The 27940-nt window shown below is 39.9% G+C and overlaps 1 protein-coding gene across 3 annotated transcripts in view; it reads left to right on the forward strand.

Moving 5' to 3' along the window:
* Positions 1–27940, forward strand: part of LIMCH1 (LIM and calponin homology domains 1) — a 350623-nt gene that overhangs the window by 116017 nt on the left and 206666 nt on the right. For all 3 annotated transcript variants that reach the window (XM_064366648.1, XM_064366652.1, XM_021675666.2), the window contains exon 2: positions 21517–21587. In XM_064366648.1, the coding sequence (XP_064222718.1) occupies positions 21517–21587 (71 nt within the window). The remainder of the gene's footprint in view (positions 1–21516; positions 21588–27940) is intronic.

The following is a 27940-nucleotide window of genomic DNA, read 5'->3' on the forward strand; positions in this document are numbered from 1 at the left end:
TAAAGCAGTCAGCCTCATCTTTGAGCATAATTACGGGATTTTGTGTTCATGGATAATAACTACAATGGCCAAGGTTCTTGAAGGAGGGAGAAGGAACAAAGGAACATCCAGTGGGCAGGCCATACTTATCCACTGCCCATGTATCAGTTTACCATCCTCACTTTAAACCTTTTTCTTTCCTCAGACCTCCAGCACCATTCTTCTTTTGGCATTCTCAACTGTTCACTTCTAAAAGCAATGTGAAGAGAACTGCTCATCTTCTCACCCTCAAACTTACCATCTGCCTTGCATCTGCACCCATTTACTCTGACTTCCTTCCTTTGCAATGGATGATTTCTCCCTGCTCATGTCTAAGGCTAGACCTTGCCCTTGTGATCTGCATACTTCCACCCAGTCAGAGATTTGCTCTTTGTCCTTGCAATTGTCATTTCTCTCTTTCCTATGTGATGGACTTCTCTTTCTCTTCTGGGTCGTTCTTTAGCATGTGTCCTCTCTCCACATCCATCTCCAGCTACTTCTCTTTTTCTACTCATTCAGAGAGTTGACTGTGCTATTTCTCCTTTATCTACTCCAGTGTACACTTCTCCCCACCATTCTGTAGCAATTGCTCATGTCAAGATTACCTGTGTCTTTTATTGCCCCAGATCCATCAGAAAATTCCTAGTTCTCATCTTACACAACTCCTTCACATCTTTAGACTATTAACCATGCCTCTTCTCTTCAAACATTTTTTTTTTTTTTTTTTTTTTTGAGACAGAGTCTTGCTCTGTCTCCAGGCGCCAGGCTGGAGTGCAGTGGTGTGATCTCGGCTCACTGCAACCTCCACCTCCCAGGTTCAAGCAATTCTGCCTCAGCCTCCTGAGTAGCTGGAACTACAGGTGCGTGCCACCATGCCCAGCTAATTTTTTTGTATTTTTAGTAGAGACGGGGTTTCACCCTGTTGGCCAGGATGGTCTCGATCTCTTGACCTCGTGATCCACCCACCTCAGCCTCCCAAAGGGCTGGGATTACAGGCTTGAGCCACTGTGCCCAGCCCTACATCTTTTCTCCCTCTTTCCTGACTTAGTGGTTGGCTGGCCCCAGGATTCAGGCCTTGGACCTCTTCTCTTGCACACCCCATGGGTGATTTCATCTAGTGGTCTCTGACTGCATATTTTGTTCTCTCTCTTATTTCTGTCTCTGTTGCTATCATCTAGGCCCTGGGTTGAAAGGACTTACTTGGGAAGAGAGAGAGACAATTCTTGTGGATAGATAAAAAGAAACTATAAAGGTTAGAGAAGGTACTGGTAGCTCCCAGGATTTTGAAGCGTAATTGTTTTTGTGTCTGAGGATGCCAGTCTTTCCAAACTAAGACTTTATTTTTTTTCTTTTTGAGATGGAGTTTTGCTCTGTCACCCAGGCTGGAGTGCAGTGGTGCGATCTTGGTTCGTTGCAACCTCTGCCTCCTAGTTTCAAGCAATTCTCCTGCCTCAGCCTCCCAAGTAGCTGGGACTACAGAAGCTTGCCACCACACCCAGATAATTTTTTGTATTTTTACTAGAGACGGGGTTGCACTGTGTTAGCCAGGATGGTCTCGATCTCCTGACCTTGTGATACACCCACCTTGGCCTCCCAAAGTGCTGGAATTAAAGGTGTGAGCCACCTCACTTGGCCCACATTTTTTTTTTTTTTAAATATAGGTGGAAGACTAATCACATCTAGAGGTTTGAGTTTTGAATTGTTAGTAGAAATCTTAAAATAGTCATGTGAAAAATAACAGAAATTGTAGAATAGCAACAGTTAGCTCTTCACTTAGATTAACAAATACATGTTGCGCTATCATGTGTTAGCTCTAACTTGCTAACAAGAAAATATTTTCGTATTTAAAAAAATATTGTGGTAATCACATTGTGGTGAAGTTCCAATACTAGTCATTGTGTGTCTGGACACAACAAAGCTTTGTTTTAGAAGCTGACCCACCTTGAACTGATTTTAATAAATGTTTGAGGATGGTGGAAAGAATTGGGTGGAACAATGCTTAGTATTTCAAAGTGAGGACTTGAAAATCTATTTCTGTGTCTTAGTAATAGGATCTCTGAGGCTCCAGAATTATTTTTGAACTGGTTCGCCAGCTCTTGGACGCCCTGCTGCCCCAGGTCCGTGGCACTGATGAGGATCTTGACATAATTGCTTTTCCACCTGGCATTTGATGGAAATTGTTTGGGGAATTACTTAGTCATATATCTAAGAAGTATCCAGCGTTTATCCTCCTAGAGATTGGATTTAATGGCCAAATGGCTGGATTTGGCTCTGTCCGTGTCTCAGAGCTGCATAATGGTTAAAATTCCTGACTGCTGTGTTCCTCAATTCAATTTCAAATTAAAAAGTCAAGCTTGTGTTTTGTATCTGTATTGTGAGGCAGCCTATGGTCTATCTTTATGACTTACTCATTCCATCCATGTGTGTTTGCTCCTGGAACTTCCTTTAGCTCAGCACACACTCCTTTCTTCCTGCCCGTCTGAGCTCAGGCCTGCCTTTTTGGAAGTCTTTCCTCTTTAATACCCCACTCTCACGGGCCTTGTTTCAATTCTCTCGAACATCTACACATAAGCGCACTTGTTACTTTTGTTTCCTTAACTTTGCTGTAAACTGGATGCCTTATATGGTGTGCAGTTTTAATTCCTTTATGGTTTAAAAGATTCTGCACAGGGCAAGCACATCTGTGGGTAGTGTTGTGTGGGTAGTGTTGCTCTGTTAGTCCAGTTTTTTTTATTTCTTTCAAGAGAAGCCATAAAAAAAAACCTTTGTTGTTTTTGCTTAAATATTAGCTCTTTGAATTTTTAAATTTTGGTGGCTTATGCACATTTTTTAAAGTACCATGTGTGTCACTACAGCAAAGGCCAAACAACACATGTATGGGCCTGTTAGGCCCCTGAAGCCATGATTTTGCCAACTCTGTGGAAAGCCAATTCCCTCCCTTCCTTCCTTCATTTCTTCCTTCCTCTCTCTTTTTCCTTCCTTCCTTCCTTCATTCTTCTCTCACTTTCTTTTCTTCCTTCTTTCTTCTTTTTCTTTCTTTCTGACAGGGTCTCACTCTGTCACCCTGGCTAGAGTGCAGTGGTGCGATCATGGCTCAGTGCAACCTTTGCCTCCTGGGCCCAAGTGATCCTCCCACCTCAGTCTCCCAAGTAGCTAACTCTATAGGTACATGCCACCACACCTGGCTCATTTTTGTATTTTTGGAGAGATGGGTTTTGCCATATTGCCCAGGCTAATCTCAAACTCCTGGGCTAAAGCGATCACCCACCTTGGCCTCCCAGAAACCCAGTTTCCTAAAGCAAGTTCCGCAGAACACTGATCCCACCCATTGGATGAATTTACTGCAAAGTGATGGTTAGACAGATTGGGAAACTGTATTTTATCCCCCTCTGGAGAATCTCATTAGCATATTGTTGGCACTGAGAAGTTCAAAGTTTAAAAAAATACTTTTTTGAAATGCAGCATTCCCCAAGCTTACTTGACCATGGATTCTTCTTTCTGCATCACATCTCTTAACATCCCACGGAGCTAGGATTCTGTAGAACACACTTTGGGAAATGCTGCTATAAGCATTTTTTTTCTCCTGGGTAGGGCAGAGAATAAATGCAAAGGCCTCTCCATGAAATAATAATGTAATGCCCCTTTGGCTCACACCTGTAATCCCAGCACTTTGGGAGGCCGAGGCAGGTGGATCACTAGGTCAAGAGATCGAGACCATCCTGGTCAACATGGTGAAACCCCGTCTCTATTAAAAATACAAAAAATTAGCTGGGCATGGTGGCGCATGCCTGTAATCCCAGCTACTCAGGAAGCTGGGGCAGGAGAATTGCCTGAACCCAGGAGGCGGAGGTTGCCGTGAGCCGAGATCGTGCCATTGCACTCCAGCCTGGGTAATAAGAGCAAAACTCCATCCCCCTCCCCCCCACCAAAAAAAAAAGAAGTGAACAGATATTGCCCTTGCATTTTAACTCCTCCCAGTGCCATAAAATGACAACTTGATAAATGTTGATGTGAGTGGTGAATCTTTTAAGGACCTGCCAATACCAAGAGTGGGAGGAGGAAAGGTGTGTGCTATTTACTGCGTGTTCTTTGAGATATGAGGTCTGTTTCGTTGGCTTTGCTCAGGTTTGTCATTGTGTGCAATGGTACATCCTGGTCCCATCACTACCAACATGTTGCATAATGGATGAGGCTGAAGAGACTCAGGCAGCAGGCAGCAGTTTAACAAAACAGAGAAAGAACAGAGCTGTTGATGGTTGGAAAATGCATTAGCCTTTTCTCTCTTTTGCAAACAACAGATCCCTGTGTCAATCAGCAGTGAAATAGCAACTGGTCTGTTTTGCTAGTTCTACTGATCACTTCCCTTGCAGGGTAATCAAGAGTCTAGTTCGGGATCTTTATCTCACCCCTTATACAAGAATCAACTGAAAATGGATTAAAGACTTAGATGCAAAACCTGAAACTACAAAACTACTAGAAGAAAATGTAGGGGAAAACTCCATGACATTGGTTTGGGCAGTGATTTTTTGCATATGACCTCAAAGCACAGACAGCAAAAGCAAAAATAGACAAATGAAATTGCATCAAATTAAAAAGCTTCTGCACAGGGAAGGAAACAGTTAACTGAGTAAAAAGGCAACCAACAGATTGGGAGAAAATATTTGCAAATCATATATCAGATAAGGGGCTAATGCCCAAAATATGTAAGGAACTCAAACAACTCAATAACAAGAAAATAAATAACCCTATTTAAAAATGGCCAAATGTCCAGGCACAGTGGCTCACGCCTGTAATCTCAGCACGATGGGAGGCGGAGGTGGGAGGATCACTTGAGGCAAGGATTTCGAGACCAGCCTAGCCAACATGGCAAAACCCTGTCTCTACTAAAAATATAAAAATTAACTAGGCATGGTGGTGCACACCTGTAATCCCAGCTACTCAGGACGCTGAGGCATGATAATTGCTTGAACCCATGAGGTGGAGATTGCAGTAAGCTGAGATTCCACCACTGTACTCCAGCCTGGGCAACAGAACGAGACTCTGCCTCTCAAAATAAAAATAAAAATGGGCGGCTGGACACGGTGGCTCACATTTGTAATCCTAGCACTTTGGGAGGCCAAGGTAGGCGAATCACAAGGTCAGGAGTTTGGGACCAGTCTGGCTAATATGGTGAAACTCCATCTCTACTAAAAATATAAAAATTAGCTGGGCATGGTGGCAGGCACCGGTAATCCCAGCTACTTGGGATGCTGAGGCAGGAGAATCACTTGAACCCGGGAGGTGTGGTGAAGGTTGCAATGATCCAAGATCGCACCACTGCATTCCAGCCTGTGCAACAGAGTGAGACCCTGCATCTCAATAAAAGTAGAAATGGGCAAAGGACTTGAATAGACTATTCTCAAAAGAAGATACACAAATAGTCAACAGATATATGAAAATATGCTCAACACCTCTAATCAGTGGAAAAATGCAAATTAAAACCGCAATGAGATATTACCTCACACCTGTTAGACTGGCTATTACCAAAAAGACAAAAGGTGACAAACATTGGTGAGGATGTGGAGAAAGGGAACCCTTGTACACAGTTGGTGGTATTGTAAATTAATATAGCCATTTTGGAAAACAATAAAGAGGTTCCTCAAAAAGCTAAAAAATAAAATTACCATGTGCTCCAGCATCCAACCAATGGGTATATACCCAAAGGAACTGAAATCAGTATGTTGAAGAGACGTCTGTATTCCCATGTTTACTGCAGCACTGTTCACCATAGCCAAGATAGGGAAACAGCAGAAGTGTTCAACAATGGATAAAAATGTGGTATGTATACACAAAGGAATACTATTCAGCCTTAATAAAAAGCAAGGAAATTCTGTCATTTGGACAATATGAGAGAACCTAGAGGACATGATGCTAAGTGAAATAAACCTGGCACTGAGAGACAATTTGTAGGAGTTTAGTAGAGACCTTTGGTTTTGTTTTCCATTTCTGATTTAGCCAGGAAATCAGAAACAGCCATCTGAAAGGATGCTAGGTTTATATTATTCAAGTCCTTGTGTCTTTCTATAAGATGTTGACTGTTTATAAATAAGAGTATATGCAAGTTTAGAAGTATCTGAATGTTTGTATAGTTACATGCTTTGTTTTCTATCATTTGATAAAAAATCGTTTCAGTCATTTGATTTGACCATTTCAGTCATTTGATAAGATTCTCCAATTTCATGAATATTCAGAAAATATAATATAGTGGGAACATGGCATTTGAATTAACTCTTGTCCTATAATGTATGTCATACAGACTGTGAGTTTGCAGCAGGGGTCTGGAGCCAGGTGGTATGGCTGGGGAGAAGGGATTGTGCCTGTTTCTTCTCCACTTTGCATTCAGTGATATCAGGTTGAGCGTGAATTCAGCCAAGGTGGGAATATTGCAACCACAGAAGTTGGCAATTATTATTATACAATAGGAATCTCCCCATTCCCATGAGAACTGGTTGTTAAACATTTAGTTGAACACCCTTAGTCCTAGACCATTTCTCATGATGACTTGATTATAAAGAATGTAGGAGTTGAACAATGGAAACACATGGACACAGGGAGGGGAACGTCACACACCAGGGCCTGTTGGGGGGTTGGGAGCCAGGGGAGGGAGAGCATTAGGACAAATACCTAATGCATGCGGGGCTTAAAACCTAGCTGACAGGTTGACGGGTGCAGCAAACCACCATGGCACATGTATACCTATATAACAAACCTGTACATTCAGCACATGTATCCCAGAACTTGAAGTAAAATAATAAAAAAAGACATTAAAATGAATTTTTAAAATACAATCAAGGACCTTTCAGAACATAGTGAGTGTTGTAACAATAACACAATTGCCTTTTGTTTATCTGTTTTTAGAGACAAGGTCTTGCTCTGTCACCCAGACTGGAGGGCAGTGGCATGATTATAGTTCACTGTAACCTTGAACTCCTGGGCTCAAGTGATCCTCCTACCTCAGCTTTCAAAGCGTTGGGATTCCAGACATGAGCCCCGACACCTGGCCCTCACAATGGCCTTTTATATCTTTATTCCTTTCTTCATTTCTTCAGTCTTTTGGTTAATGGTGTTTAAGCTGATGTGTGGGCACAAGGTCCCATTGTTGGTTGGTTGGTTGGTTCGTTAAACATGGTTCTCACCTATTAGGTTTATAAAGAATAACTGCTTTTTTTTTCCTATAATTTCACAGGGATAGTTCAGTTTTGCATTGTTTCCTTAGAGTTCTTGGTAACACCCTGGAGATAGCACTTGTTCTTCATTGCAGTGGGCGTTGTTTGTGGAGGTGGAGGTAAGGAGAGCCAAATTCAGAGCCTGAGCAAGGTTCTCTCCTGTGAAGGCCATGAGGGCTGCCTCTGGAGGGGCAGCAGCACACTCTGCATCAGCAAGGCCCAGTGATGAGTGGCATTTTAGTGGTCTGGGATTACCACCTGCTGTCTGCATCACAAACCAGCCAAAAGAACAGATTTCCTGCCATAATACATTATGTATAAGTCTAAGGAACCAAAGGAAGATAAGTAGGGAAATATTTTGTTCCAGAAATGCCTGATGGTATGAAATGAGGCATCTTGTCTTCCTTCCTTCTGTTCCCCTCCACCCTCCTTAAATGGATATTTATTTTTCATTCCATAGGGGACTGAGTTGTATATAGGATTATTTCAAGCTGGATTCTTTGGGTACTTGTGATGATTTTTTAAAAACAAAGGAAAAAAATCCAGGGACCTGACAAAGATTGTTATTATTTCACCCCATGGTGTTGAGTTAATTGATAATAAATGCACAGACGTGTTGATATTTTTCTGGATTTGGGGGTTTATTTTCGTATTCCACATTTTGAGGAAAAGGCACATTGAAGAGGGCAGAATGTGGCATAGGCAGTGGAAGTCTGGTCTTTCTTTGCAACTCAACTGATAATAGGGGGAAATCAGCAACATATTTAGACAACATAGCACACTGACTAGGAGCGCAGGTTAGGAGCCAGGTTGCCCAGCTTAGAATCCTGGGTACACCTGCTATCTACAGGAAATTGGGCAAATTACTTAATGGTGTGTACTTTTATTTCTTCATCTGGAGAGCAGGGATAATAATAATGCTTATATCCAAGCTCCTGATAGTCCACTGAGCACTTTTGTGTAAATTTGAAAAGGCAACTTTTCAGGGTGGGCTCTATGGGCTGGGTCTTTCACATAAAGACAGTAGCTTTATGTGAATTAGGAAAACAGGACTCTTCCTTCAGAGGCGTTTGTGTGGTTTAGCAAAGAGTGGTCAGGCTGGATGTTCACCCCAACGTGACAACCTGTGTAACCAGCCTTGGTAGCTCTGACTACCACACTGGGAGCTGAGGAGTAAATGAGTTGATGAAGATTCAATAAAAGATGCTGTTACTATCGTCATCGTTATTTTTGAGGTGACAGGCTAGGGTAGAAGAGGGTTCAGAAGAGCCTGTAGATTCATGCAGAGTAATCTTAGAAAATGAAGCTATTTCCTGAAAGTCCTTGGTTATTAGCAAAACTGTGGCTAGAACCCAGTTGTCTGGACTCAGTTTCTGCCAATCCTGACTAGGCGTTGCTATACAGCTATGTGAATCAAACAACAGAACCATTGATAGAAGATGGGGTGAGGGGCACTATGTCAGTCCCAGCCCCAAGTGCCCACTGAGAGCCATCCAAATAACAAACTCTTAGATGATGATGGTTTTCCCTCTAAAACTGAACAGTATATTGGTTCCATTGTCCGGAGGTTAAGTGTTCATTCAAAAATATACCATGAAGTAGGCCCGTGTGGATCACAGCTTCCATCTTAATGGTAGATTTGAGGAATATCAGTAGATGGAGATATATTTCTGTCATATTTGAGCTAAACAACTTTTAAAAGTAGTACTTCTCACCATGGTCTTTTCTGCATAAAACTAAATGGAAAAAATACCTTTGTTTCTTATAAGAGGGAAGAATAAGGGAGATGAGCTGCTGCTCAAGTTAAGCTATATATTTCCAGTTCCCTGTGAAACCTATTTCATTATGAAATGTAACACAAGTACAGAGAATCACATGAAATGAATACATTGCTTAGCTAATTATTTAAGTTGAACAGTCTTGTAATGACTACTCAAATCAAAAATTAGTATTTTATCACCCTGGAAGCACATTTGTTGCTCGCCCTCAATGATCACTCCTTCTTCCTTCCTAAAATCACTCTCCTCATTTTCTGTTGATCACTTCCTTGCTTTTCTTTATAGTTGTGTTGCTCAAGTCAAGCCTTCTTAAAAAAATAGGCTGTTTGAACTGTGATCATTCTGTCTTTATGCTAAGCATTTCGCCATGTTTTATTTTCATTTGGTAATCTAATAACTTGTTTGGGTGAATTCTATTAGTTTCCTAACTTGAGTTTGATGCCTTTTCAAATGCCAAGAATTGGCGACATACAACAGTTTTGTGGTTACTTTGGATTCTTAGCTAAAAGTTAACCAGTTATTAGAATATCAAATAGTGAAATCGATCACTTCTACAGACAGCTCTACAACTGTTACAGGACTGTGTGTTCTTGGCAAAGCCTCCAGTACTAGTTCTTTGCCTGAACTCAGGAAGCCAAGGGCTCAACCCCTCCTTCCTTCCCATCCTCATTGGTAACGTCATGCCAATTTGATGGCTAGAAGGTGCCATTTCTGTGTAGTTAGCAGGGGAAGAGTGAGTTGAATATAAATGTAGTGACCAATAGTGAACTAGCAAATGAGTGTCATCACCAAAAGTAAATATGAAAAAATACTCCTAGAAATTAATGAGGTAGCACTGGACAGGTTGTTGACCTGAGTATTTTCCCTGGGCCCCAAACATTTTATTATGAATGTTTCGAAACATTCAAAAGAAAGAAAAAGAAAGGGGAGGGACGAGGAGGAGAGAGAGATTGGTTCAGAGAGACCCATATACCCACCACCTAGTTTTAACAATGGTTAACATTTTCTATATTTGTTCCCAGCACACACCACTCTAGTATTTTTTCAGTCCTTTCAAAATAAATTATAGATGTCAGAACCCTTTCCCTCTATTTATGCATCTCCAAAGTACAAGACCATTCCCCTATGTAACTACCGTGGCATTATCCTTCTTTTTGTTTGTTCAATATAATATCTCACTTGGTCCTCCAGGGTAGAGCACAGTGCTGTGATCACAGCTCACTGCAGCCTCCAACTCCTGGGCTCAAGCTATCCTCTTGCCTCAGCCTCCAGAGTAGCTGGGTCTATGGGTGTGCACCACCACACCCAGCCAGATTTTTTTGTTTTTTTGTAGAGGTGGGGTTTCACTATGTTGCTCAGGCTGGTTGAACTCCTGGCCTCAAGCAGTTCTCTCACTTCAGCCTTTGAAAATGCTGGGATTGCACACATGAGCCACTGCACCCAGCATCACTCTTAATAAGGTGAGCAGTGATGCCCTAATATCATCAAATGGCCAGTATATATTTAGCTTTCTCCAAATGTGCCCAAAACATTAATTATAAATATTCTTTTAAACTAGGATCTCACTAAGGAGTATCCGTTGCAATTGGTCATTATGTCTCTTACGTCTCTTATTTAGAATAGCAACCCCTCTGCTTTTCTTCATGACATCAATTTTTTGAAGTCCAGTTCTCTTCTACAATGTGTCGTTTTTGGATTTGCATAATTGTTTCCTCATGGTCTCATTTAACCCAGATAATAGAGGAGGCTATCACATGGGCTTCCCTGTGTGATTTTGTGCTCAGCATTTACAAACGCAGATCCATCGTTGAAGTGGCAAATTTGCCTCAACTACACTTTCTCTCTCCTGGGCAGCATTTCTGAATGAAAATTGCAACCACCTGATTTAGACACTCCAGTTATGGATTTTCTTCTGCTTAAATATGAAGCTTGAAAAAAAAACATAATAGACCTACCATTTTGCACACTCAGTAAGTACTAAATGTCCTAATAGATGGCTCCTACCCATGATTTCCAGCCTATAACAGGTTGGAAATCAGACTGTTGTCAATCAGACTTCCATAACCATTTTTTAAAGGAAGCAGGCTTAGAGAAATTAAGCCATTTGTCCAGTTCCCAAGTGCCAGACCTGGAATTTGAATGTAGATCTGCCTAATTTAGAGGTTTTATACTTCAGCATGCTGAAAGCTAGCTGAAAGTTAGATGGACTGATTTGCCAAAATTAGCCAAGAACCACAACATTTTTTTCAAGGAGCAACATGATACCCAGGTAACAATAACACTGTGGTCAAAGCACATCTCTGCACCTTGAAATGGAGGCAACCCATCCAGTCTACGAGCTCTCCACTAGTTCATTTTCTGTCTGGACTCTTCCTTCACTGTGCTTCCAAGTCAGTTACTAAGGCTTTATGCTGTGGTAGAGCTCATTTTGAGTGCTATCTGTCTTTCTGTGACGCTTCTGTTCTTCTTTTTGCAAGGCAAGGACAGCTTAAGGATGTGCAAACACAGTTTTGCTAAGCCCACTGACATGTCTCTTGACTGACCCATTTTCTGCATCTAGATCATACAAGGGCTCGATCAGGGGATTTAATGCTCCCTGGGTGCTTTTGAGCATCGGCTGTATTCTTAATTAGATTTTTTTTGTAAAGTCTGTCAGTCTGTGTCTATAAACAGTGCCTTCTGGTTTTCTGATGACATGATGAAAATATAAATGGATTCTGCAGATTGCATTTTATTATCCTCAATATTAAGCACTCAGAACTGGTGCTGGAGGGAATTATGGTCGGATAATGTTGATTAAATAACCTCAGGCCTGGACTTCTGTGCTGTTTCTTTGCCAACAAAACTGAATAGATATAGGGAACTATTGTTATTAAAGAAAGTGTAGCAATGTAACTGCCACAGAAGGAAGAGTCGGGCTTCAGAATGCAGCGTGGTCGGGCAGTGAAGCCCTGGCCTGGGTGAAATGAGAAGTGAGTCTAGACTTATCCTTGCTGCTAGCTAGTTATATGACCCTGGGCAAGTCACCTAATTTCCAGGACATTATTTTCCTCATCTGTAAAATACAGGGGTTGTGTGTATAACCTGAACTTCAGTTTAAAGAAAGGACATAAATGGATCTCTAGAAAGACCCCTCGGTGCTGTGTGAGAGGTGGCTTGTGGAAGGGCTGGAGTGGAAGCAGAGAGATCCCTCAGGTGGCAACTGCTGTTGTCTTGCTGAGACACGACGGAAGCCTAGACTAGTGTCATAGTGTAGAGACAGAGAGAAAAGGACAGACCTAAAATCTATTTTGGGGGGAGAATGTTATTCTTCTTGGTGGTTTAAATGTATAAAACCACCAAGAACTAAAACATTTATTCAAGGAGCAACATGATACCCATGTTACGGGAAGGGAGATGGTAGTGTCATTTATTGATATGGAGACTAGAGGTGGAACAGGTCAGAGTAGGGAACAGATGTTAAGACTTTGGTATTGATCTTAGTGTGAAATCTTCTTTTTTTTTTTTTGAGACTGAGTCTCACTCTGTCGCCCAGGCTGGAGTGTAGTGGTGTGATCTTGGCTCATTGCACCCTCTGCCTCCCGGGTTCAAGCAATTCTCCTGCCTCAGCCTACTGAGTAGCTGGGATTACATGTGTGTACCACCATGCCTGGCTAATTTTTGTATTTTCAGAAGAGACAGGGTTTTGCCATGTTGGCCAGGCTGGTCTTAAATTCATGGCCTCAAGTGATCTGCCTACCTGAGCCTCCCAAAGTGCTAGGATTACAGGTGTGAGCCACTGTGCCCAGCCTGAAATAGTTCCTAGGTACCCAAGTGGAGATAATGACGAATAAATTAGATATTTTCTTCTGATGTGTGAGTTACCATCATCTGTGAACTGTAGAGAGCCAAAGGATTGGATGAGAATATCCAGGGAAGGGGGTGGGAGTGGTACAGAGAGAAGAAAAGAGAAGCAAAGACAGGAGAAAAGTGCCTGCAATTGCAGCTAGGAAGAGAATGACACGAAGTCCCTATGGCAATGGAGAAAGGAGTATTTATTTAAGGAAGGAGAAGGAAATCAGGAGTGTCTGGTAATGGGGAAGACTGGGAGAGGCAGATGATCCAAAATGGAGGGAGAGGGTGACTGTCATGCTGCTGCGATGTTACAATCAAATGAGAAAACTGTCTTCTGGGTTAGACAGTATGACAATATTAGAATATAAGAGGAGAACCAGGAAAGCACGGCCTTGTTTAAGATCAGGGAGGAAGCTGAAAAAAGGACTGGAAAGGGAGAAATCAAGAATGAGATTTGTGGCAATTTTATTATTGCTACCAATAATGATAATGGAATGTCCTGAGCTCTTACAATGGAGCAGACAATGTAGTCCCGGTTTTAGAGACATTAATTTATTTATTCTTCATGCAAACCTTTGGAGTAGGTTCTATTAGCATGTCTTAATTGGGAAAGCTGAGGGTTGGTACAAGTTCATTAAGATAATTTAGCTGGGGGAGCTGAGGGTTTAAGGATTTTCAGTGAGTTAAGTCAGGACAGCTTGCAGATGGCTGAGCTATGATGATAGGGTAATGGGCATAGGATACTTGTATAGGAAGTCTGCGCTGTGTCAGGAAAGAGAAGAACAGGATGGTGATTGAAGGGCTGGATGGAATGAGGGTTTTTAGGAAAAAAGGAAACTCAGGTTATCTGTAGAGAAATGACAGATGCTGTGAGTAGAGGATTAAGGTTGACGTAAAAGGGCAGGACCTAGGGATGAGAAGGGGTAGGGCCTAGAGCCTTGATAGAGGAACCCAGTTCGGGAAGGAGAAAATATATTTCTGCCTTTTGAGCTGGCAGGAAAAGATGAAAAGATATGTGTGGATATAGCATGTTGTTGGGGGTGTGTGGGGCCAGGGATGGTGGTTCTAAAGGGAAGTCTTCCCCAATGGTCTCTGTCTCATTGCATTTCCTACCATGAGGTCATTGGTTGTACATGGGGGTGGAAGAGTCCATGGAGAGATAATTAGGAGCAACAAGCAAAATGTCATTCTGGAAGAATGTCTTTAGAAGTAGAAAATTGGTGGGAAATAGGGAAATTGATTACCAAAGAATTTCTCCCTATAACCCATAGTGCTGGCACACAAGGTCCTTGACTATCTCGACCATTCCTGCTCTGGCACCTCATCACCTACCACCCTTCCCATCCCCACCTGCCAGGACCCCTGTGCTCAGCTCTTTGAACTTTTGGTCTTTGTTCAAAGAAACCTTTATGTAGGTCTTTGAATCTGCCTGGAGTGTCCTACTTCATATCCTTCCTTTGGGGAATTCCTTCTCATCTCAGAACCAACTCAAATGTCAGCCACTCAAGGGCCTTCCCTGACTATCTTAGGCAGAGAGAGTTGATTCTTCAGCTCTCCCATAATATTTTGCTCAAATGCTGCACAAAATGGTGCCTAAGTGTGGCATCAACTCTGTAGACACACTCCCTGGGTTAAATCCAGGCTCTGTTATTTATTAGTTTTGTGCCCTTGGGCAAGTAACTTAACCTTTCTGTGCCCGGATTTCTTTGGCTTTAAAATGGAAGCAATAATCAAACACCATAAAGTTGTTATGAAGTTTAAATAGATTAATATGCGGCAAGCATTTAGAACAGAGAAGGCATATGGTAGTCGAGATGGTGAAGGACCTTAAGTGCCAGCCCTATGGGTTATACCTGAACCCAGAACAAAAGAGACACCCCAGAAGATAGGAGCAAGTGGAGGAATTTCTTCAGTTATGCAGTTTTTGTTCATTGCTTCTTCCATGCTCTTGTAACTCTCTGCCCATATTTACCTGCCATTCATCTTTTGTTTTCTAATGTTTTATTTTTTCCCTAGGCTATGATTTCTACAAGGTTGGGTCCAGATCTTGTCATTTTGGTCTTACTCACACCTTTTACACTGACTGCCATAAAACAGGTATTTGGTAAATGATTGATTGGTTGATTTCTAATTCTGGCGTAGATGAGTGTGATTCATCAGTGCTTAAAAAACCCTTCCATAGAATTTTGATTTGATTGTTTCTAGCAATTCCACAAAGGGTTTATTCCTCAGAAAATGTCAAAAATAAGAGAAATTTTTGTTCCACTTTATTTCACAATTTAGGTATAAAAATATGCAGAGATGTTCTTCTTGTGAATTAAGTCAAATATAATCAGAAGAGAAGTAAGCATAATGAGCTACAGATTATCTTCAGTGAGCTAATGAGGTGTGATTTTTTTTTTCATTTAGTTTGTAAGAGGAAATCATGGTCTTCTGAAAAGTGTCCCTGCTTTTGTATGATTTAGGGAAAATATCCATGTCTTTCACAAGTTGCCAAAATCTGTTAAATCTAGTATTTTGTTCCAGTTGCTTGAATCTAGGCACCATTATTTCATCAGCCAACAGAATCTTCTCTTAAGATCATTATAATAGGGTTTGTCAACATTTGTTTAAAATCCTCTTCACACATATAGTTTGTTAGTGGACTGTAGTTTGTCCACCAGATTGCTTTCAAAAAACAACCAAAGATTAATGAAAATATTTCTAAAATACCTTATATAAAAATGGGAATGATCAGGCTGGGAGACTGATTCTTGGCAGTCTTTGACTTTTTATGGCAATTACATAATAACAGTGGTTACAAAGAAATTAGCAGAGTGGAGCATAGTGATATACAACGTTTTTTATCACATTATAAACGTACTGTGAAAATGTTGCTATAAAGTTGTGTGGTTTTCTTTATTAGGCTGTTTTTTTTTAAAGTCCCCCATGTTTCTTATTTGGATGGTTCAGAGCAGTGCCATTGATACAAACTTAGAAGCATAATTACCTTTTAGTTCTGTGGAAAGGAAATCAGATGCAGATGAGCTTTCTCATTAATTGCTTCCATAAAACAGTGTGATGACACATTGAAATCTCCTCTTGCTTCTGCTTTTGGCATAACTGCTAAAGCAGATGAACGCTTTTCTTTTCCTTTAAAATCATCAAGATTTTGGTGAATTGTCCATTCATTGATTGTGTTAATCTATGTGTCCCTCCAAGAAATAGTTTTGTTAGTGAATTAATCCTAAAGCATAAAGCAAGAAAAATCTGGCATTGGGCTTTCTTGAAAGGCATACGGGGCATAGTTGGTGACGTAATTGCCACCGTGAGTACTTCTGAGGAATAAGTTCTACATTCCCCTTGAATGGAGACATATATGGAAGTTTATTATGCCCACCTTAAAGACAGTAGTGTCCCATGTTTTTTGTTTATGCATGCCCATTAGTTTGTGTATTTGTATGTTTACTTGTTTGGTTTTATGTTGAACAACATTAGGGAACTCTAAGAACTTTTCATTTAACCATGAGTGAGATGGGGAGCTGTTGGGGTGGGAGCTGGGGTCTGAGTAGAGTGGTAGCATGATCTAACTTTATAGGATTCCCTGGCTGCTGGGTTGAGAATAGATGGAAAGAAGGCAAGGGTAGAAGTGGTGAGGCCAGCTAGGAGACCCTTGAACTATGACAAGATGTGTAAGATGACAGTAGCTTGGAAAAAGACAGTAAAATGCAGGCCGTGAGAAGCATTGACTCTGGCTAAATTCTGAAAGAAGAATCAACATGACTTGTTAATAGATGTGGTTAGGTGTGAAAGATTAGAGGTCATGCATAACTCCAAGATTTTGGCTAAACAGCTGCAAAGATGGAGCTGTAAGGATTAAGTGATCAATGGGTGAGGATCAAGAGGGTGAGAGAGCAGGATTTGAGGGGGCTGATGAAGTGCTCCTGACATTGCATGCAGTTCTTCCCCTGCTGGTCCCTGAATGCTTCTGAACCTGAGCTCTCTCATCATTGCTCCTGTCTCAGGCTCTTTTTAAGAGCTCTGCTAAGCTTCCCATCCTGCCCTTGTGTCTTTGGAGAGTGATCATGAGCTGATGGTTTGCCCCGTGCCTTGTCTGGAAGGTTATTGAGAGTCCTCCATCAGTCAGGATCCAGGTGGCACAGTAAGGGAAGGCAGTCACTTTTTACATGCCCTGCAAATGGACTGTCGATAATGGTGGTTGATTCTTGGCAGCTGTTTTGCTGTTTATAGCAACGGCTTATGCTATCATGAAGGGAACAGAAATTAGCAGTCTTTATAGTTAGTATATAGAATGTGTGATGTGTAAACATATTATAAGGATGTTGCTTAGAGGGGTTGTTGAGACAGGCCATCCCAAATCCTGACACCAGTGGAAGGTCCTCCCTCTGTGATTCTGAACCACTGGCTTAGTTTAGTATACGAGGTGAGGGCTTTGTGAAATGTACTGTGCGTAGGAATTATATGGGGATCTTTTTAAGTTGCTGGTTCTGATTTAGTAGTTCTTAGAGGGAGTGGAGCACTAGGAATCCGTGTTTCTAACATTAATTGCACGTGAAGATGTGGCTGGTATGGTACTGGCCTAAGGACCAAGTTTTTATTGGCTTTGAACTTGTTTAATTTCTGCAATCTGTACAGCTGTTGATCCTCCTAACAAAGATCCAAGTGCATCTATCCTAAATAGATGGAATGGATGGCATTTGAATTGGTGGAAAGCAGTGCTCAGACCTAATGGGCATGGGAGAGGACTGACAGAGAGCAGAGGAGGAGGAACAGAGGTGGAATCTAGCATCCTCCTGCAAACACATGGTGCCTATTCCCAGAATTGGGAGTCTAAGAAGTTGAATTTGATCAGACTGCATCTTGGAGAACTTTGATTAGCCGATTGACTTTTAGAATATTGTGTCAACCTCTACTTGAACATTTTCAGTGGCTCTGCATCACATGCCAAGATAATTTTAAATGGTACATGAGCAATTTAGGTTATAGGTGGGGCATCAATATTTTCTTATATTCTTAATAGTTATGTTATCTTGAATATATCATAAAAGTTTAGATATCTGCTTTTCTCATCAATTGGTGAGGTTCCTGTGCACAGTGGCCACACTTCATCTGTGGTTCTCTGTCTAGATCCTGCCCATCATCATTGTTCAATACATGGAGAAGGGCCTAGTTAAACTTAGCCAGAGACTCTGAAGTAGATGTAGCTAAACTTTGTTGGGTTCTCAATATTGGCACTGTTTTCACTACAACATAATACTTTTAACAAAAATGTAAAGACTTATGAAAAAATATTTTAGAACCTTTCTAATCACTTCTTGGTGAACAAAGGTTAGTATTATAGAGAGGATTAGTGATGTTGCCAAAATATAAATCATTCTGACAGATGACACCTTGGCGACAGACAAATTATTGACAGATTCTGGAAAAAAGATGCCAACATGTTTAAAGTCTGTCTTTAAAATACTAGCTTTTTAAATGGAATCTTTCTTAATTTCTGTATTTTGGGAACACTAGATATTTTTGTAAACTGTTAAGAATGACTTTTTAAAATTCATTTTCTTACCCTCCCTCAAATAAAAATGAGAGGATTTTAACAAAATAATTGTTTGAGATATTACATAGTGGAGTGGTTAATGAGGATGTTTTATGATAGAATTTAAACTTGGATTTATAAGGAAAAATTGAGACCATTTAGTTTCTTTAGATTGCTCTTTTATAAGCTTTTTTTTTTTTTTTTTCCAAAAAAGCTTGTTTGGTTTTTCTAATGGTTGAAGTAATAAATATTAGTTGTAGAAAGTTTTAGGAAAAGATTGAAAAACTTAAAAACTAAAGTAAAAGTCATATATGATTCCCAACATGAAGAAATACCGTTTTGGCATATTTTTTGTGTGTCTTATAATATCTATCTGGTTTTGGTATCAGGGTAATACTAACCTAGTAAAATGAATTGGGAAATATTGTTTCCTTTTCAATTATCTGGAAGAGTTTGTGTAGAATCACATTATTTCTTCCTTAAATATTTGGTACTGTTTATCAGGTAAGCCTTCTGGGCCTGACATTTTCTTTGTGAGAAGGTTATTTATCTATGTCTTTGTTGAGTGAACTATGGCTGTTTGTGTCAACAGATTTATCAGGTTCATCTAAGTTGATGAATGTATTGGTACAAATTTAGTTATAATTTTTCTTGTTATCCTTTTAGTATCTATAGCATCTGTAATAATGTCATCGCTGTCATTCTTGATATCAGTAATTTCTGTCTTTCCTTTCTGGATTAAAAAAAGGGTTACTAATTTTATTGATGAAGAGTTTATCAATGTAGCTAAAGGTTTTTAAATTTTATTGAGCAATAACAACAAAAACCCATCAGCTTTTGGTTTTGATTTTTATGTGTTGTTTTTCAGTTTTATATTTGATTAATTTCATTCCTGATTTTTCCCCCTTCCTTCTACTTCATTTGGCCTTAATTTGATGAGATGAAAGCACAGTTAATTGATCTGAGATGATCTTTTCTGATACAGGTGTTTCATCACATTCTTTTCTCCCAAATACTGCTTTAGTGCCTTTCATACATTTTGATATTGCCATATTCTTTCACTACAAAATACATTGTAATTTCTTTTTGATTTCTTCTTTGGTCAGTGAGTTATTAAGAATTATGTTATTTAGTTTAAAAATATTTGGGGATTTTCCAGTGATATTTCTGATGTTAGTTTAGAACTTAATTCCACTACAATCAGATAACATATTTTGTATGAATTCTTTTAAATGTACTGAGATTTGTTTTCTGACTTAGAATTTGGACTGTCTTCATAATGCTCACTGTGAACTTAAGAAAAAAATGTACAATCTGCTGTTTTAGGGTGGAATATTCTAGAAATGCCAGTTAGGTCTATTTGGTAGATAATATTGTCTTCTATAGCCTTATTGATTTTTCTGTCTAGTTGTCCTGTCAATTATTGAAGAGAGACATATTAATCTCTGACTCTATTTGTGGATATATCCATTTCTCTGTATAGTTCAGCTTTGGCTTGTGTATTTTGAAGTTTTTTAATTCGGGGTATGAATGTTTAGGATTCTTACATCTTCCTGATTAGTGAACCTCTTTATCATTGTCAAATAATTTTATTTCTGTTGTTATTATTATTCTGAACGTTTCTTTCTCTGATATATAGTTATACCAGACTTTACAGGAAAAATTATATTTCCTAAACAATACAGTGCAACAATTTACATATAACCATATATATATGGTTAATCCAGCTTTCCTTTGATTAGTGTTATCATGGTATGTCTTATTCCATTCCTTTATTTAACTTTTTTTGTGTCTTTATATTTAAAGTGCATTTCTGTAGGCAGTACATGGTTGTTGGCTGTTGCTTTTTTATCCGTTCTGACAATCTCTGTGTTTTAATTGGGGTGTTTAGACCATTTATATTTAAGGTAATTATTGACATGGTCAGGTTTAAGTCTATAATCTATTTATTTTCTATTTGCTCCTTCTGTTCTTTGTTCCCCTTTCCCTTTTTTGTTGCTTTTTAAATTGTTAGCATTTTATATGATCAATTTAATCTCCTTTCTTGGTTTGTTAACTATAACTTTATTCTGCTCATTTAGAGGTTGCTTTAGAGTTTATAGTAAAGTCAGGCTTCCATATCCGTGAGTTCTACATTGGTGGATTCAACCAACTGTGGATCAAAAATATTTGAAAAAAAAAAAAGCATCTGTACTGAACATGTAGACTGTTTTTATTGTCATTATTTCCTAAAGAAAACAGTGTAACAACTATTTAAATAGCATTTACATTATATTAGGCAGCGTAAATAATCTGGAGAAGATTTAAAGTATACTGGAAGATGTGCATAGGTTATATGCAAATACTATACCATTTTTTATCAGAGACTGGAGCATTCGCAGATTTTGGTAGCTGAGCTGGGTTTTGGAACCAATCCCTCATGGATATTGAGGGATGCCTGTGTACATACTTACCTGGCATATTTTAGGTACTCAGTAAATATTTACTGAATGAACACATGAGCAAATGTCTCCCTGGTGCCTAGGCCACAGGGCTGCTGAGAGTCAGAGGCACCAAGAGTGGCTATCAGTCCTGTGCTGTCAGACAATTGTTCTTCCCCAGCTTTTAATTTTTTCTCTTTTATGCCATATTATTTATGACTATTGGCTTTACTCTTCTAGTCGTGATGTTAGTCCCTTGAGATTAGGCATCTATATCCTCTTCTCCCTCAGTCCCTGAAGGTTTCAGTAAATAGGGTCTTTATCCTCAGGTGTGCTTTCCCCAGGCTTTTTTGAAAGAGTGCATGGGGTGGATCCTCTGGATGAAGGAGGCTATGGCCTTGACTTATTGTGGCCAAACCCCCAAAAGTAAGAAATTCTTATCAGGAAGGACAGATATTTTTTAAGATAGTAAATAGGAAAAAAGCCTTCAAAGAAATGTTCTAAATTTAACTTTAGCTGATGTAGGCAAAGCTACACATGGGAAGGAAATTCAGGTCTAACAGATTTTCCCCATTCTTGGAATGCCACCAGTTTTTTCAAGTCTCTTGGAAAAACACACAGACACACCCCGCTACACACACACACACACACACACACACACATATATGATTGGACTTCTTGATTAAAAAAGAAAAACTTATGCTTTCTTCTTTTTTTCTCTTTTGCAGCAAGTAACTGGCAGAAGTTTTGGTGATAAAGATTTTCGGACAGGTTTAGAAAATGGAATCCTCCTCTGCGAGTAAGTATAGCCTATATGCAGTTGGTTTTATTCAAAAAAATCATTAATGCTGTCCAGTTTGGCTGTAAGACTTCTAGTGTTTTGTTTTGAGTTTATTCACAGTTTGAATCTGAAACTAAAAAAATCACTGGGCTAGCTAGGCAAGAAACACAAGTCAGTGTGGGAGCCTTGGTGTGCCAGTAGGGAGTGGTGGGGACTGTGGCAACTGCAAACAAGACAGAGAAAGAGCATCTGGTAGCTGATGCTCAGCTCCAATAATCTTTCTCTGTGCATCAATTTGAGCCCAGGTAATTGTAAGGGTGGACCTAATTGTGGTAAAAGTAATAGATTTTCTCCCCTCTTAAATCCCAAACAAAAGCAGCTTGTGCCAAAAGAAGACAGTGCTTCTAAATACTTACAGCTTCTTAAAAGCATGCCGGGTTATGTTCCTCACTTTGCCTGTTTCACTGATGTATTTTGGATATTTAATTTGTGCTGTGGGCAAAATTTAAATGTGAACAATAACTGCAGTGTTTAATTTTTGTGTTTTGAAGAATTCATAGCTCCTGTGAAGTAGTTCTAGATACAAAATAAGCAGAGCCTTCATACTTATAGAGTATAGACATAAATTTCAAGATTTCAAAATTTGCATTTATTTAATTCTGTGATTTCTATAATTACAGAATTATTCTGTAATTTCTGTACTGATTTTTTGAAGTAAAATGTACATACACTGAAACAGCTCCTAATTGTACAATCTAATGGCTTTTGAAAGATGTGCACATGTATGTAACCTATACCCTAATCAAGATATAGAACAAAAAGTTTCCTCATGCCCCTTCTCACTCAATCTCAAGCTCGTGGAGACAAGCACCGTTCTGATCTGTATCCCTGTAGCATCTATTTTGCCTTCTCTTAAACTTGATGTCAATGGAATCATATAGAAGAAAACTCTTATTCTGGCAACTTTCAGAATATTGCTTGGGATACACTGATGAAATGGAAGGAGTGGGGGTTTTGGAGCCTGAGGGCAAGAGATTCATGTTCCTACTTTACCCCTAAATCATTTAATCTCCCCAAGTCTCATTTTATTTTCTAAAATCATAATAAAAATTTGTAACTCTATTTCATAGGCTTTTTATAAACTTCAAAAGGTAGGGTAAGTGAGGCACTTTCAAAGATTGTGCAGCAGTGTACAAATGTTGACTATTTTGTTGAACCTCTCAACATAGCTCATGTCAGCATTTTTTCCTACTTCCACAGTGTTCTTCTTTCTTCAAAAACAAGTGTATATCTTCTGTTTGATGTTTCCATATTCTATTTTCTACGAAGTCTCTCCGCCCTACTCATATTGTATAATCCCTCACCACCTCTTTTCCCTTTATTATTACATCTAAATCAGAGCTTAACTCTTAGGTAAGCTGTAATTACTTCAGTACCTCAGTGGAGGCAAGCCCAGTCAGGCTCTGAACTCTTTCCTTCTTTTCTAGCACTTGCTTTTCCCATGATTCTGGGCTTAGCCCTCTCCTGAACAGAGAATCTGATCTAATTCATGTGGACCATGTTGGTTCAGTTGAAGTGGGTCTTTTGTCCAATTTTTGTTTACCTAACATTTGCTCCAGAGATTCTTGTAGGCATCCACTTCTCTACTATATTCTCATGCCTGGTAGGTACGATGAACTCATCTAAGTCATCTAACCACGGGGGATTGGACCTACTGGTCTATTTGAAGGAGCATGAGCTTTGGAGTCTGAGGACTAGGGATCAAGCCCTCATTTCCCCAGTGGGACTCTAGCTAGCAGCCCTGGCAAAGAGTTTGCTAAAGTGGAATGAATCACATAGGAAGCCTGAGGCAAGGAAAGCCAGTAGCATGAACCCCAGCTAGGTCCTTTGAGAGAAAGCTGGGTCAGGAGCCATAGAAACCAGATGTACACAGATTTCTAGAGATGTGACTTGCAGAGCAATGAGAACCAAAACCATGACCCAGGAGCCACATGCAATGGTGGCTGGGGACAAGGGAGGAAGAGCGTTTTCTTCCTCACCCTTATGACTAGGTTTTATCTAAGTCGAGACTATTAGGCTGCCACAGACTGAGATTAGCAGGTGTATTTTCTGGAACTTGTATCCCAAGGCCAATCTGGCAAAAAGGAGGACTTGCTCTGTTGCCAGTGTGGGATTGGTAGATGTCAGGGGCCAAAAGCCAGGACACTCAGCATGGAGGGTTTTAGGAAGTTGAAGGCTCCCAGACAATGGAGCCACACAGGTGTCAAACACCTGTCTTTGGAGATTAGAGTAGAATGCCTAAGTCTGTACCACTCTCTAGAACCAGAGAGAGTTTAGAGGATGCTGGTGATTAGGAGTTCTAGCTCATAGCTACCCCACTCCACAGAAACATTTAAAAATATTAGGACTCTCTACAATTTCAAATTTTGAAAACTAAGCACTTTTGCTTTTCTTAGAATGGGGCTTTTTATAGTACGTAGCCTTTAAAAAATTATTTGATGCTTTCCAGTTTTGTGTTATTCAAAATAGAAGCCCAGTTGGTATCTTGGAACAGTGTTTTCATCCCAGTTGGCAAATACATGAGCAGCATTATTGAATTCTTTCTTTTGTTCAACAAATGTTCATCGTTTTGTCTAAGTTGGATCCACTGTTAATGTTAGTAGCAACTGTGTAGAGACACCAGGCTCTTTGTTCACTAAAAATTTCCTGTTTTGTTGTAGGAGTCTAAAAAAAAAACTTCATCATTTTCATCAAACAGGAGGATACCTTCTGGACTGGCGTCTGGTTTTCCCCTGACCAGCCTGGTTTCAAACTTAACTGTGGTCTCTAAGGAATATTATTATACTTATTTTACAGAGGACATAACTGGGGTACAAAGGATTAAATAACTTGGCTAAGGTCACACAGATAAAAAATATTTAAGTTTTGCTCGGCACAGTGGCTGATGCCTGTAATCCTAGCACTTTGGGAGGCGGGGGCAGGTGGATCACCTGAGGTTGGGAATTCAAGACCAGCCTGGTTAACATGGTGAAATCCTGTCTCTACTAAAAACACAAAAAATTAGCCAGACTTGATGGTGGACACCTGTAATCCCAGCTACTCGGGAGGATGAGGCAGGAGAATTGCTTGAACCAGGGCGGTGGAGGTTGCAGTGAACCGAGATTGCACTACTGCACTTCAGCCTGGGCAACAAGAGTGAAACTTCGTCTCAAAAAACAATTAAGTTCAAGAGGTCTGATTCCTTAGCTTTTGCTCTTAATCACTGCCCTGTTCTAGAATTAGGATTCTAATAGGAGAGAAAAGAAAGAGATTGGCAGGTGGGGAGAGGAGAGGGCATTAGTGCCTGCAGACCTAAGTGTGAGGAGGGTGGCAGTACAAAGGGTGAACCACTGGGTCTCAACTGAGCTGAGGACAAAGAAGGACTGTATGGGGTTGATGGTCTTAGAAAAACGTAAGCATCAAGGGCCTGGTGGTCCCACTTGGGCTAAGAAGGCAACTTTCATAAAAATGAGGGTAAGAGAGCTGAAAGGGTCAGAGACTGTGGTCAGTGGAGGATGTAGGTATTTCAGTTGTCAATAGAGTGGTCAAGACCAGATGGAGACAAACGAGAATAGTGGACCTGGATTAAAGACTACAGAGACAGAAGAGGGAAAAGACGAGCGCCTACATGCAGCATGTACGACAGAAATGGAATACCCCCAAAATCACCCTGGGAGATCTCTTGCTTCATGTGCCTTTGAATATGCAACCCCCAGGCAGGAATACTAATACATAAATGTATAATTTACAGTAATAGCAAGCATAAGATAGTGTGTGCTGAGTGGAATGGCAGTAGGTGTGTTTTTGCCATACTCGTGTCTCTCTTCCTCTGTTGTTTTTTCCAAGTGTGTGTGTAGTTGAAGTTTCAGAGGTTAAATGCTTAAATGATATGAGCCCTCTTCTGAGTGTTTAATAAAAGAATGGGGTGAAAGTGTGACAGAGCCACAATCATGTGACAAATGTTATGCTGTTAAAAGTATTAATCATATACGGCACAGTGTCCTTGATGACTTATGAGTCAAAAAGGAAGGCTGAAGAGAGTTATTCTTTAAAGAAGAGACTCCCAGGGGTTGAGCGCGGTGGCTCATGCCTGTAATCCCAGTACTTTGGGAGGCCAAGGCAGGCAGATCACGAGGTCAGAAGTTTGAGACCAGCCTGACCAAAATGGTGAAACCCTGTCTCTACTAAAAATAGAAAAATTAGCTGGGCATGGTGGCACGTGCCTGTAATCCCAGCAACTCAGGATGCTGAGGCAGGCAAATCGCTTAACCCAGGAGTCAGAGGTTGCAGTGAGCCAAGATCACGCCACTGCACTCCAGCCTGGGCAACAGAGTGAGACTCCATCTCAAAAAGAAGCTATTGGAGTCATTAGAAGATGATATTCTCTACTTCCCTGACAGACACACCAGGCTGTTTTGAAATGATTCCAGAAGTGAAACTTTCTGACTTGTATTCCTGACTCTGATTTTATTATTTAGATAGGAGTCTATGGAATTTTATCTGGATCAGGGGTTGGCAAATTATGGCCCTTGGCCTATGTTTGTACTGGCCTTCTTGCTAAGGATTTTTTTTTTTTTAACGTTTTTAAAGGATTGTAAACCAAACTAAATTAAACAAGAGTCCGTACGTGTCTCACAAAGCCTAAAGTGTTTACTATCTGGTCCTTTACAGAGAAACTTTGCCAGTTCAAAAGGACTATGGAATTAATTTTAGCTGTAAATTGTTTATCCTTGTAAAGTTAAGAAATTGAGTTTGGGCAGTGCAAAATGCTCTTTGGGTAAATCCAATAACTTTTTACAAAATGTTTTCCCAGAAGTCTCTTTATAAGTTTTCTCCCCCACCTTTTTATTTTGGACAATTTCAAATTTGTAGAAAAGTTATAAGAATAATATAATAAATATCCATGTACACTGCACCTCAATATACTAATCATTATCATTTTGTCATATTTGCTTTATCTCTTCATGTATATATGACTTTTTCTCTGAGCCATTTGAACATAAGATGCAAACATCATGAAACTTGACTCCTAAATGTTACAGGGTGGATCTTTTAAATATAGGAACATTATCCTCCATAAACATTCAAGGCATTTAGCAATAATATAGTAACATCTAAAGCATATTCCAGAGTTAAATCCTAGTATCCTCAGTAATATCCTTTATGCTGATTTTTTTAAAAATCTAGGATCTAATCAAAGGTCACACATTGCATTTGGTTACCTCTCCTTAGTTTCCCTAAACCTAGGACCATCCATCCAGTCTTTTGTGTCTTTCATGACATTAACATGTTTCAAGATTCCAGACAAGCTATTTTATAGATATCTTACATTTGGGTTTTTCTAATTGCTTCCTCATGGTTAAATTCAGGTTAGACAGTTATAGCAAGGGAATTACATGGGTGATGGTAAATGTTCTTGGCATGGGACATAGTAGAGTTTTTCCCATTGCTGGCAATGTTATGATTGATAATTGGTCGAGGTGATATCCCCAAGATTTATGCATTGTTAATATGCCTTTTCTTTTTTTTGTCATCTGTGAAAGATACTCTGAGGTTGTGGAAATAACTTGATATCCCAAGCTCTTTCATCCAGTGGGTTTAGTATCTATTGATGATACTTTCCTGAATCAGTTATTACATTGAGAGTTGCACAGCGGTGATTTTCTAATACTATTCTTTCTACATTTGTTAGCTGGCATTCTTGTGTCTTTTTTAAGAAAAGAGCTTTCCCCCCTCCTCTTTTTGAGTATCGACAATCCATTGGCATCCATACTTTTATATTACCCTTAATTGCTAAAAAGTTCTCTGTAGATAATGAAGGAGGTAAGTGATAATAGCAGGGCTGTTTTACAAATACAACCAGAATATAGAGTGTCTAAGATTTTAAAGTCAGTCTACTGGAAAAAGATTTTAGAGCTGTTGTGTTCATATAGGTAGGTGGTTCACATTTCTATTTGTTTTTATATTATCTTCCAATTCTTACTTTATCTTAGTGTTCACCTTTTGCAAGGTCAGATGTCCTGCCTTGGCCAATGTTCGGGCAGATCCACCAATATGACTATATTGGGTGCACCTGCCCGAGGAAGGAGATTCTAGTGAAGACTTGGAGAGAGAGAGGTACTAGAAAAATGTAAACATCAAGAGCCTAATAGTCCTGCTTGGTTTAACACAAGTGAGGGCATGAGAGAGCTGAAAGGATAGGAGGGTGGGGTCAGTGGAGGATGGAAGGGTTTCGGTTTTCGATAGAGTGGTCGAGACCAGATGGAGACAAAGGAGAGAGGTGGACCTGGACTAAAGACTACAGAGGCAGGAGAGAGAAAAGACTAGCACCT

This window comes from Aotus nancymaae, unplaced genomic scaffold, assembly GCF_030222135.1.
Source record: "Aotus nancymaae isolate 86718 unplaced genomic scaffold, 86718_ANA_hifiasm-v0.15.2.pri h1tg000006l, whole genome shotgun sequence".
Taxonomy (NCBI): domain Eukaryota; kingdom Metazoa; phylum Chordata; class Mammalia; order Primates; family Aotidae; genus Aotus; species Aotus nancymaae.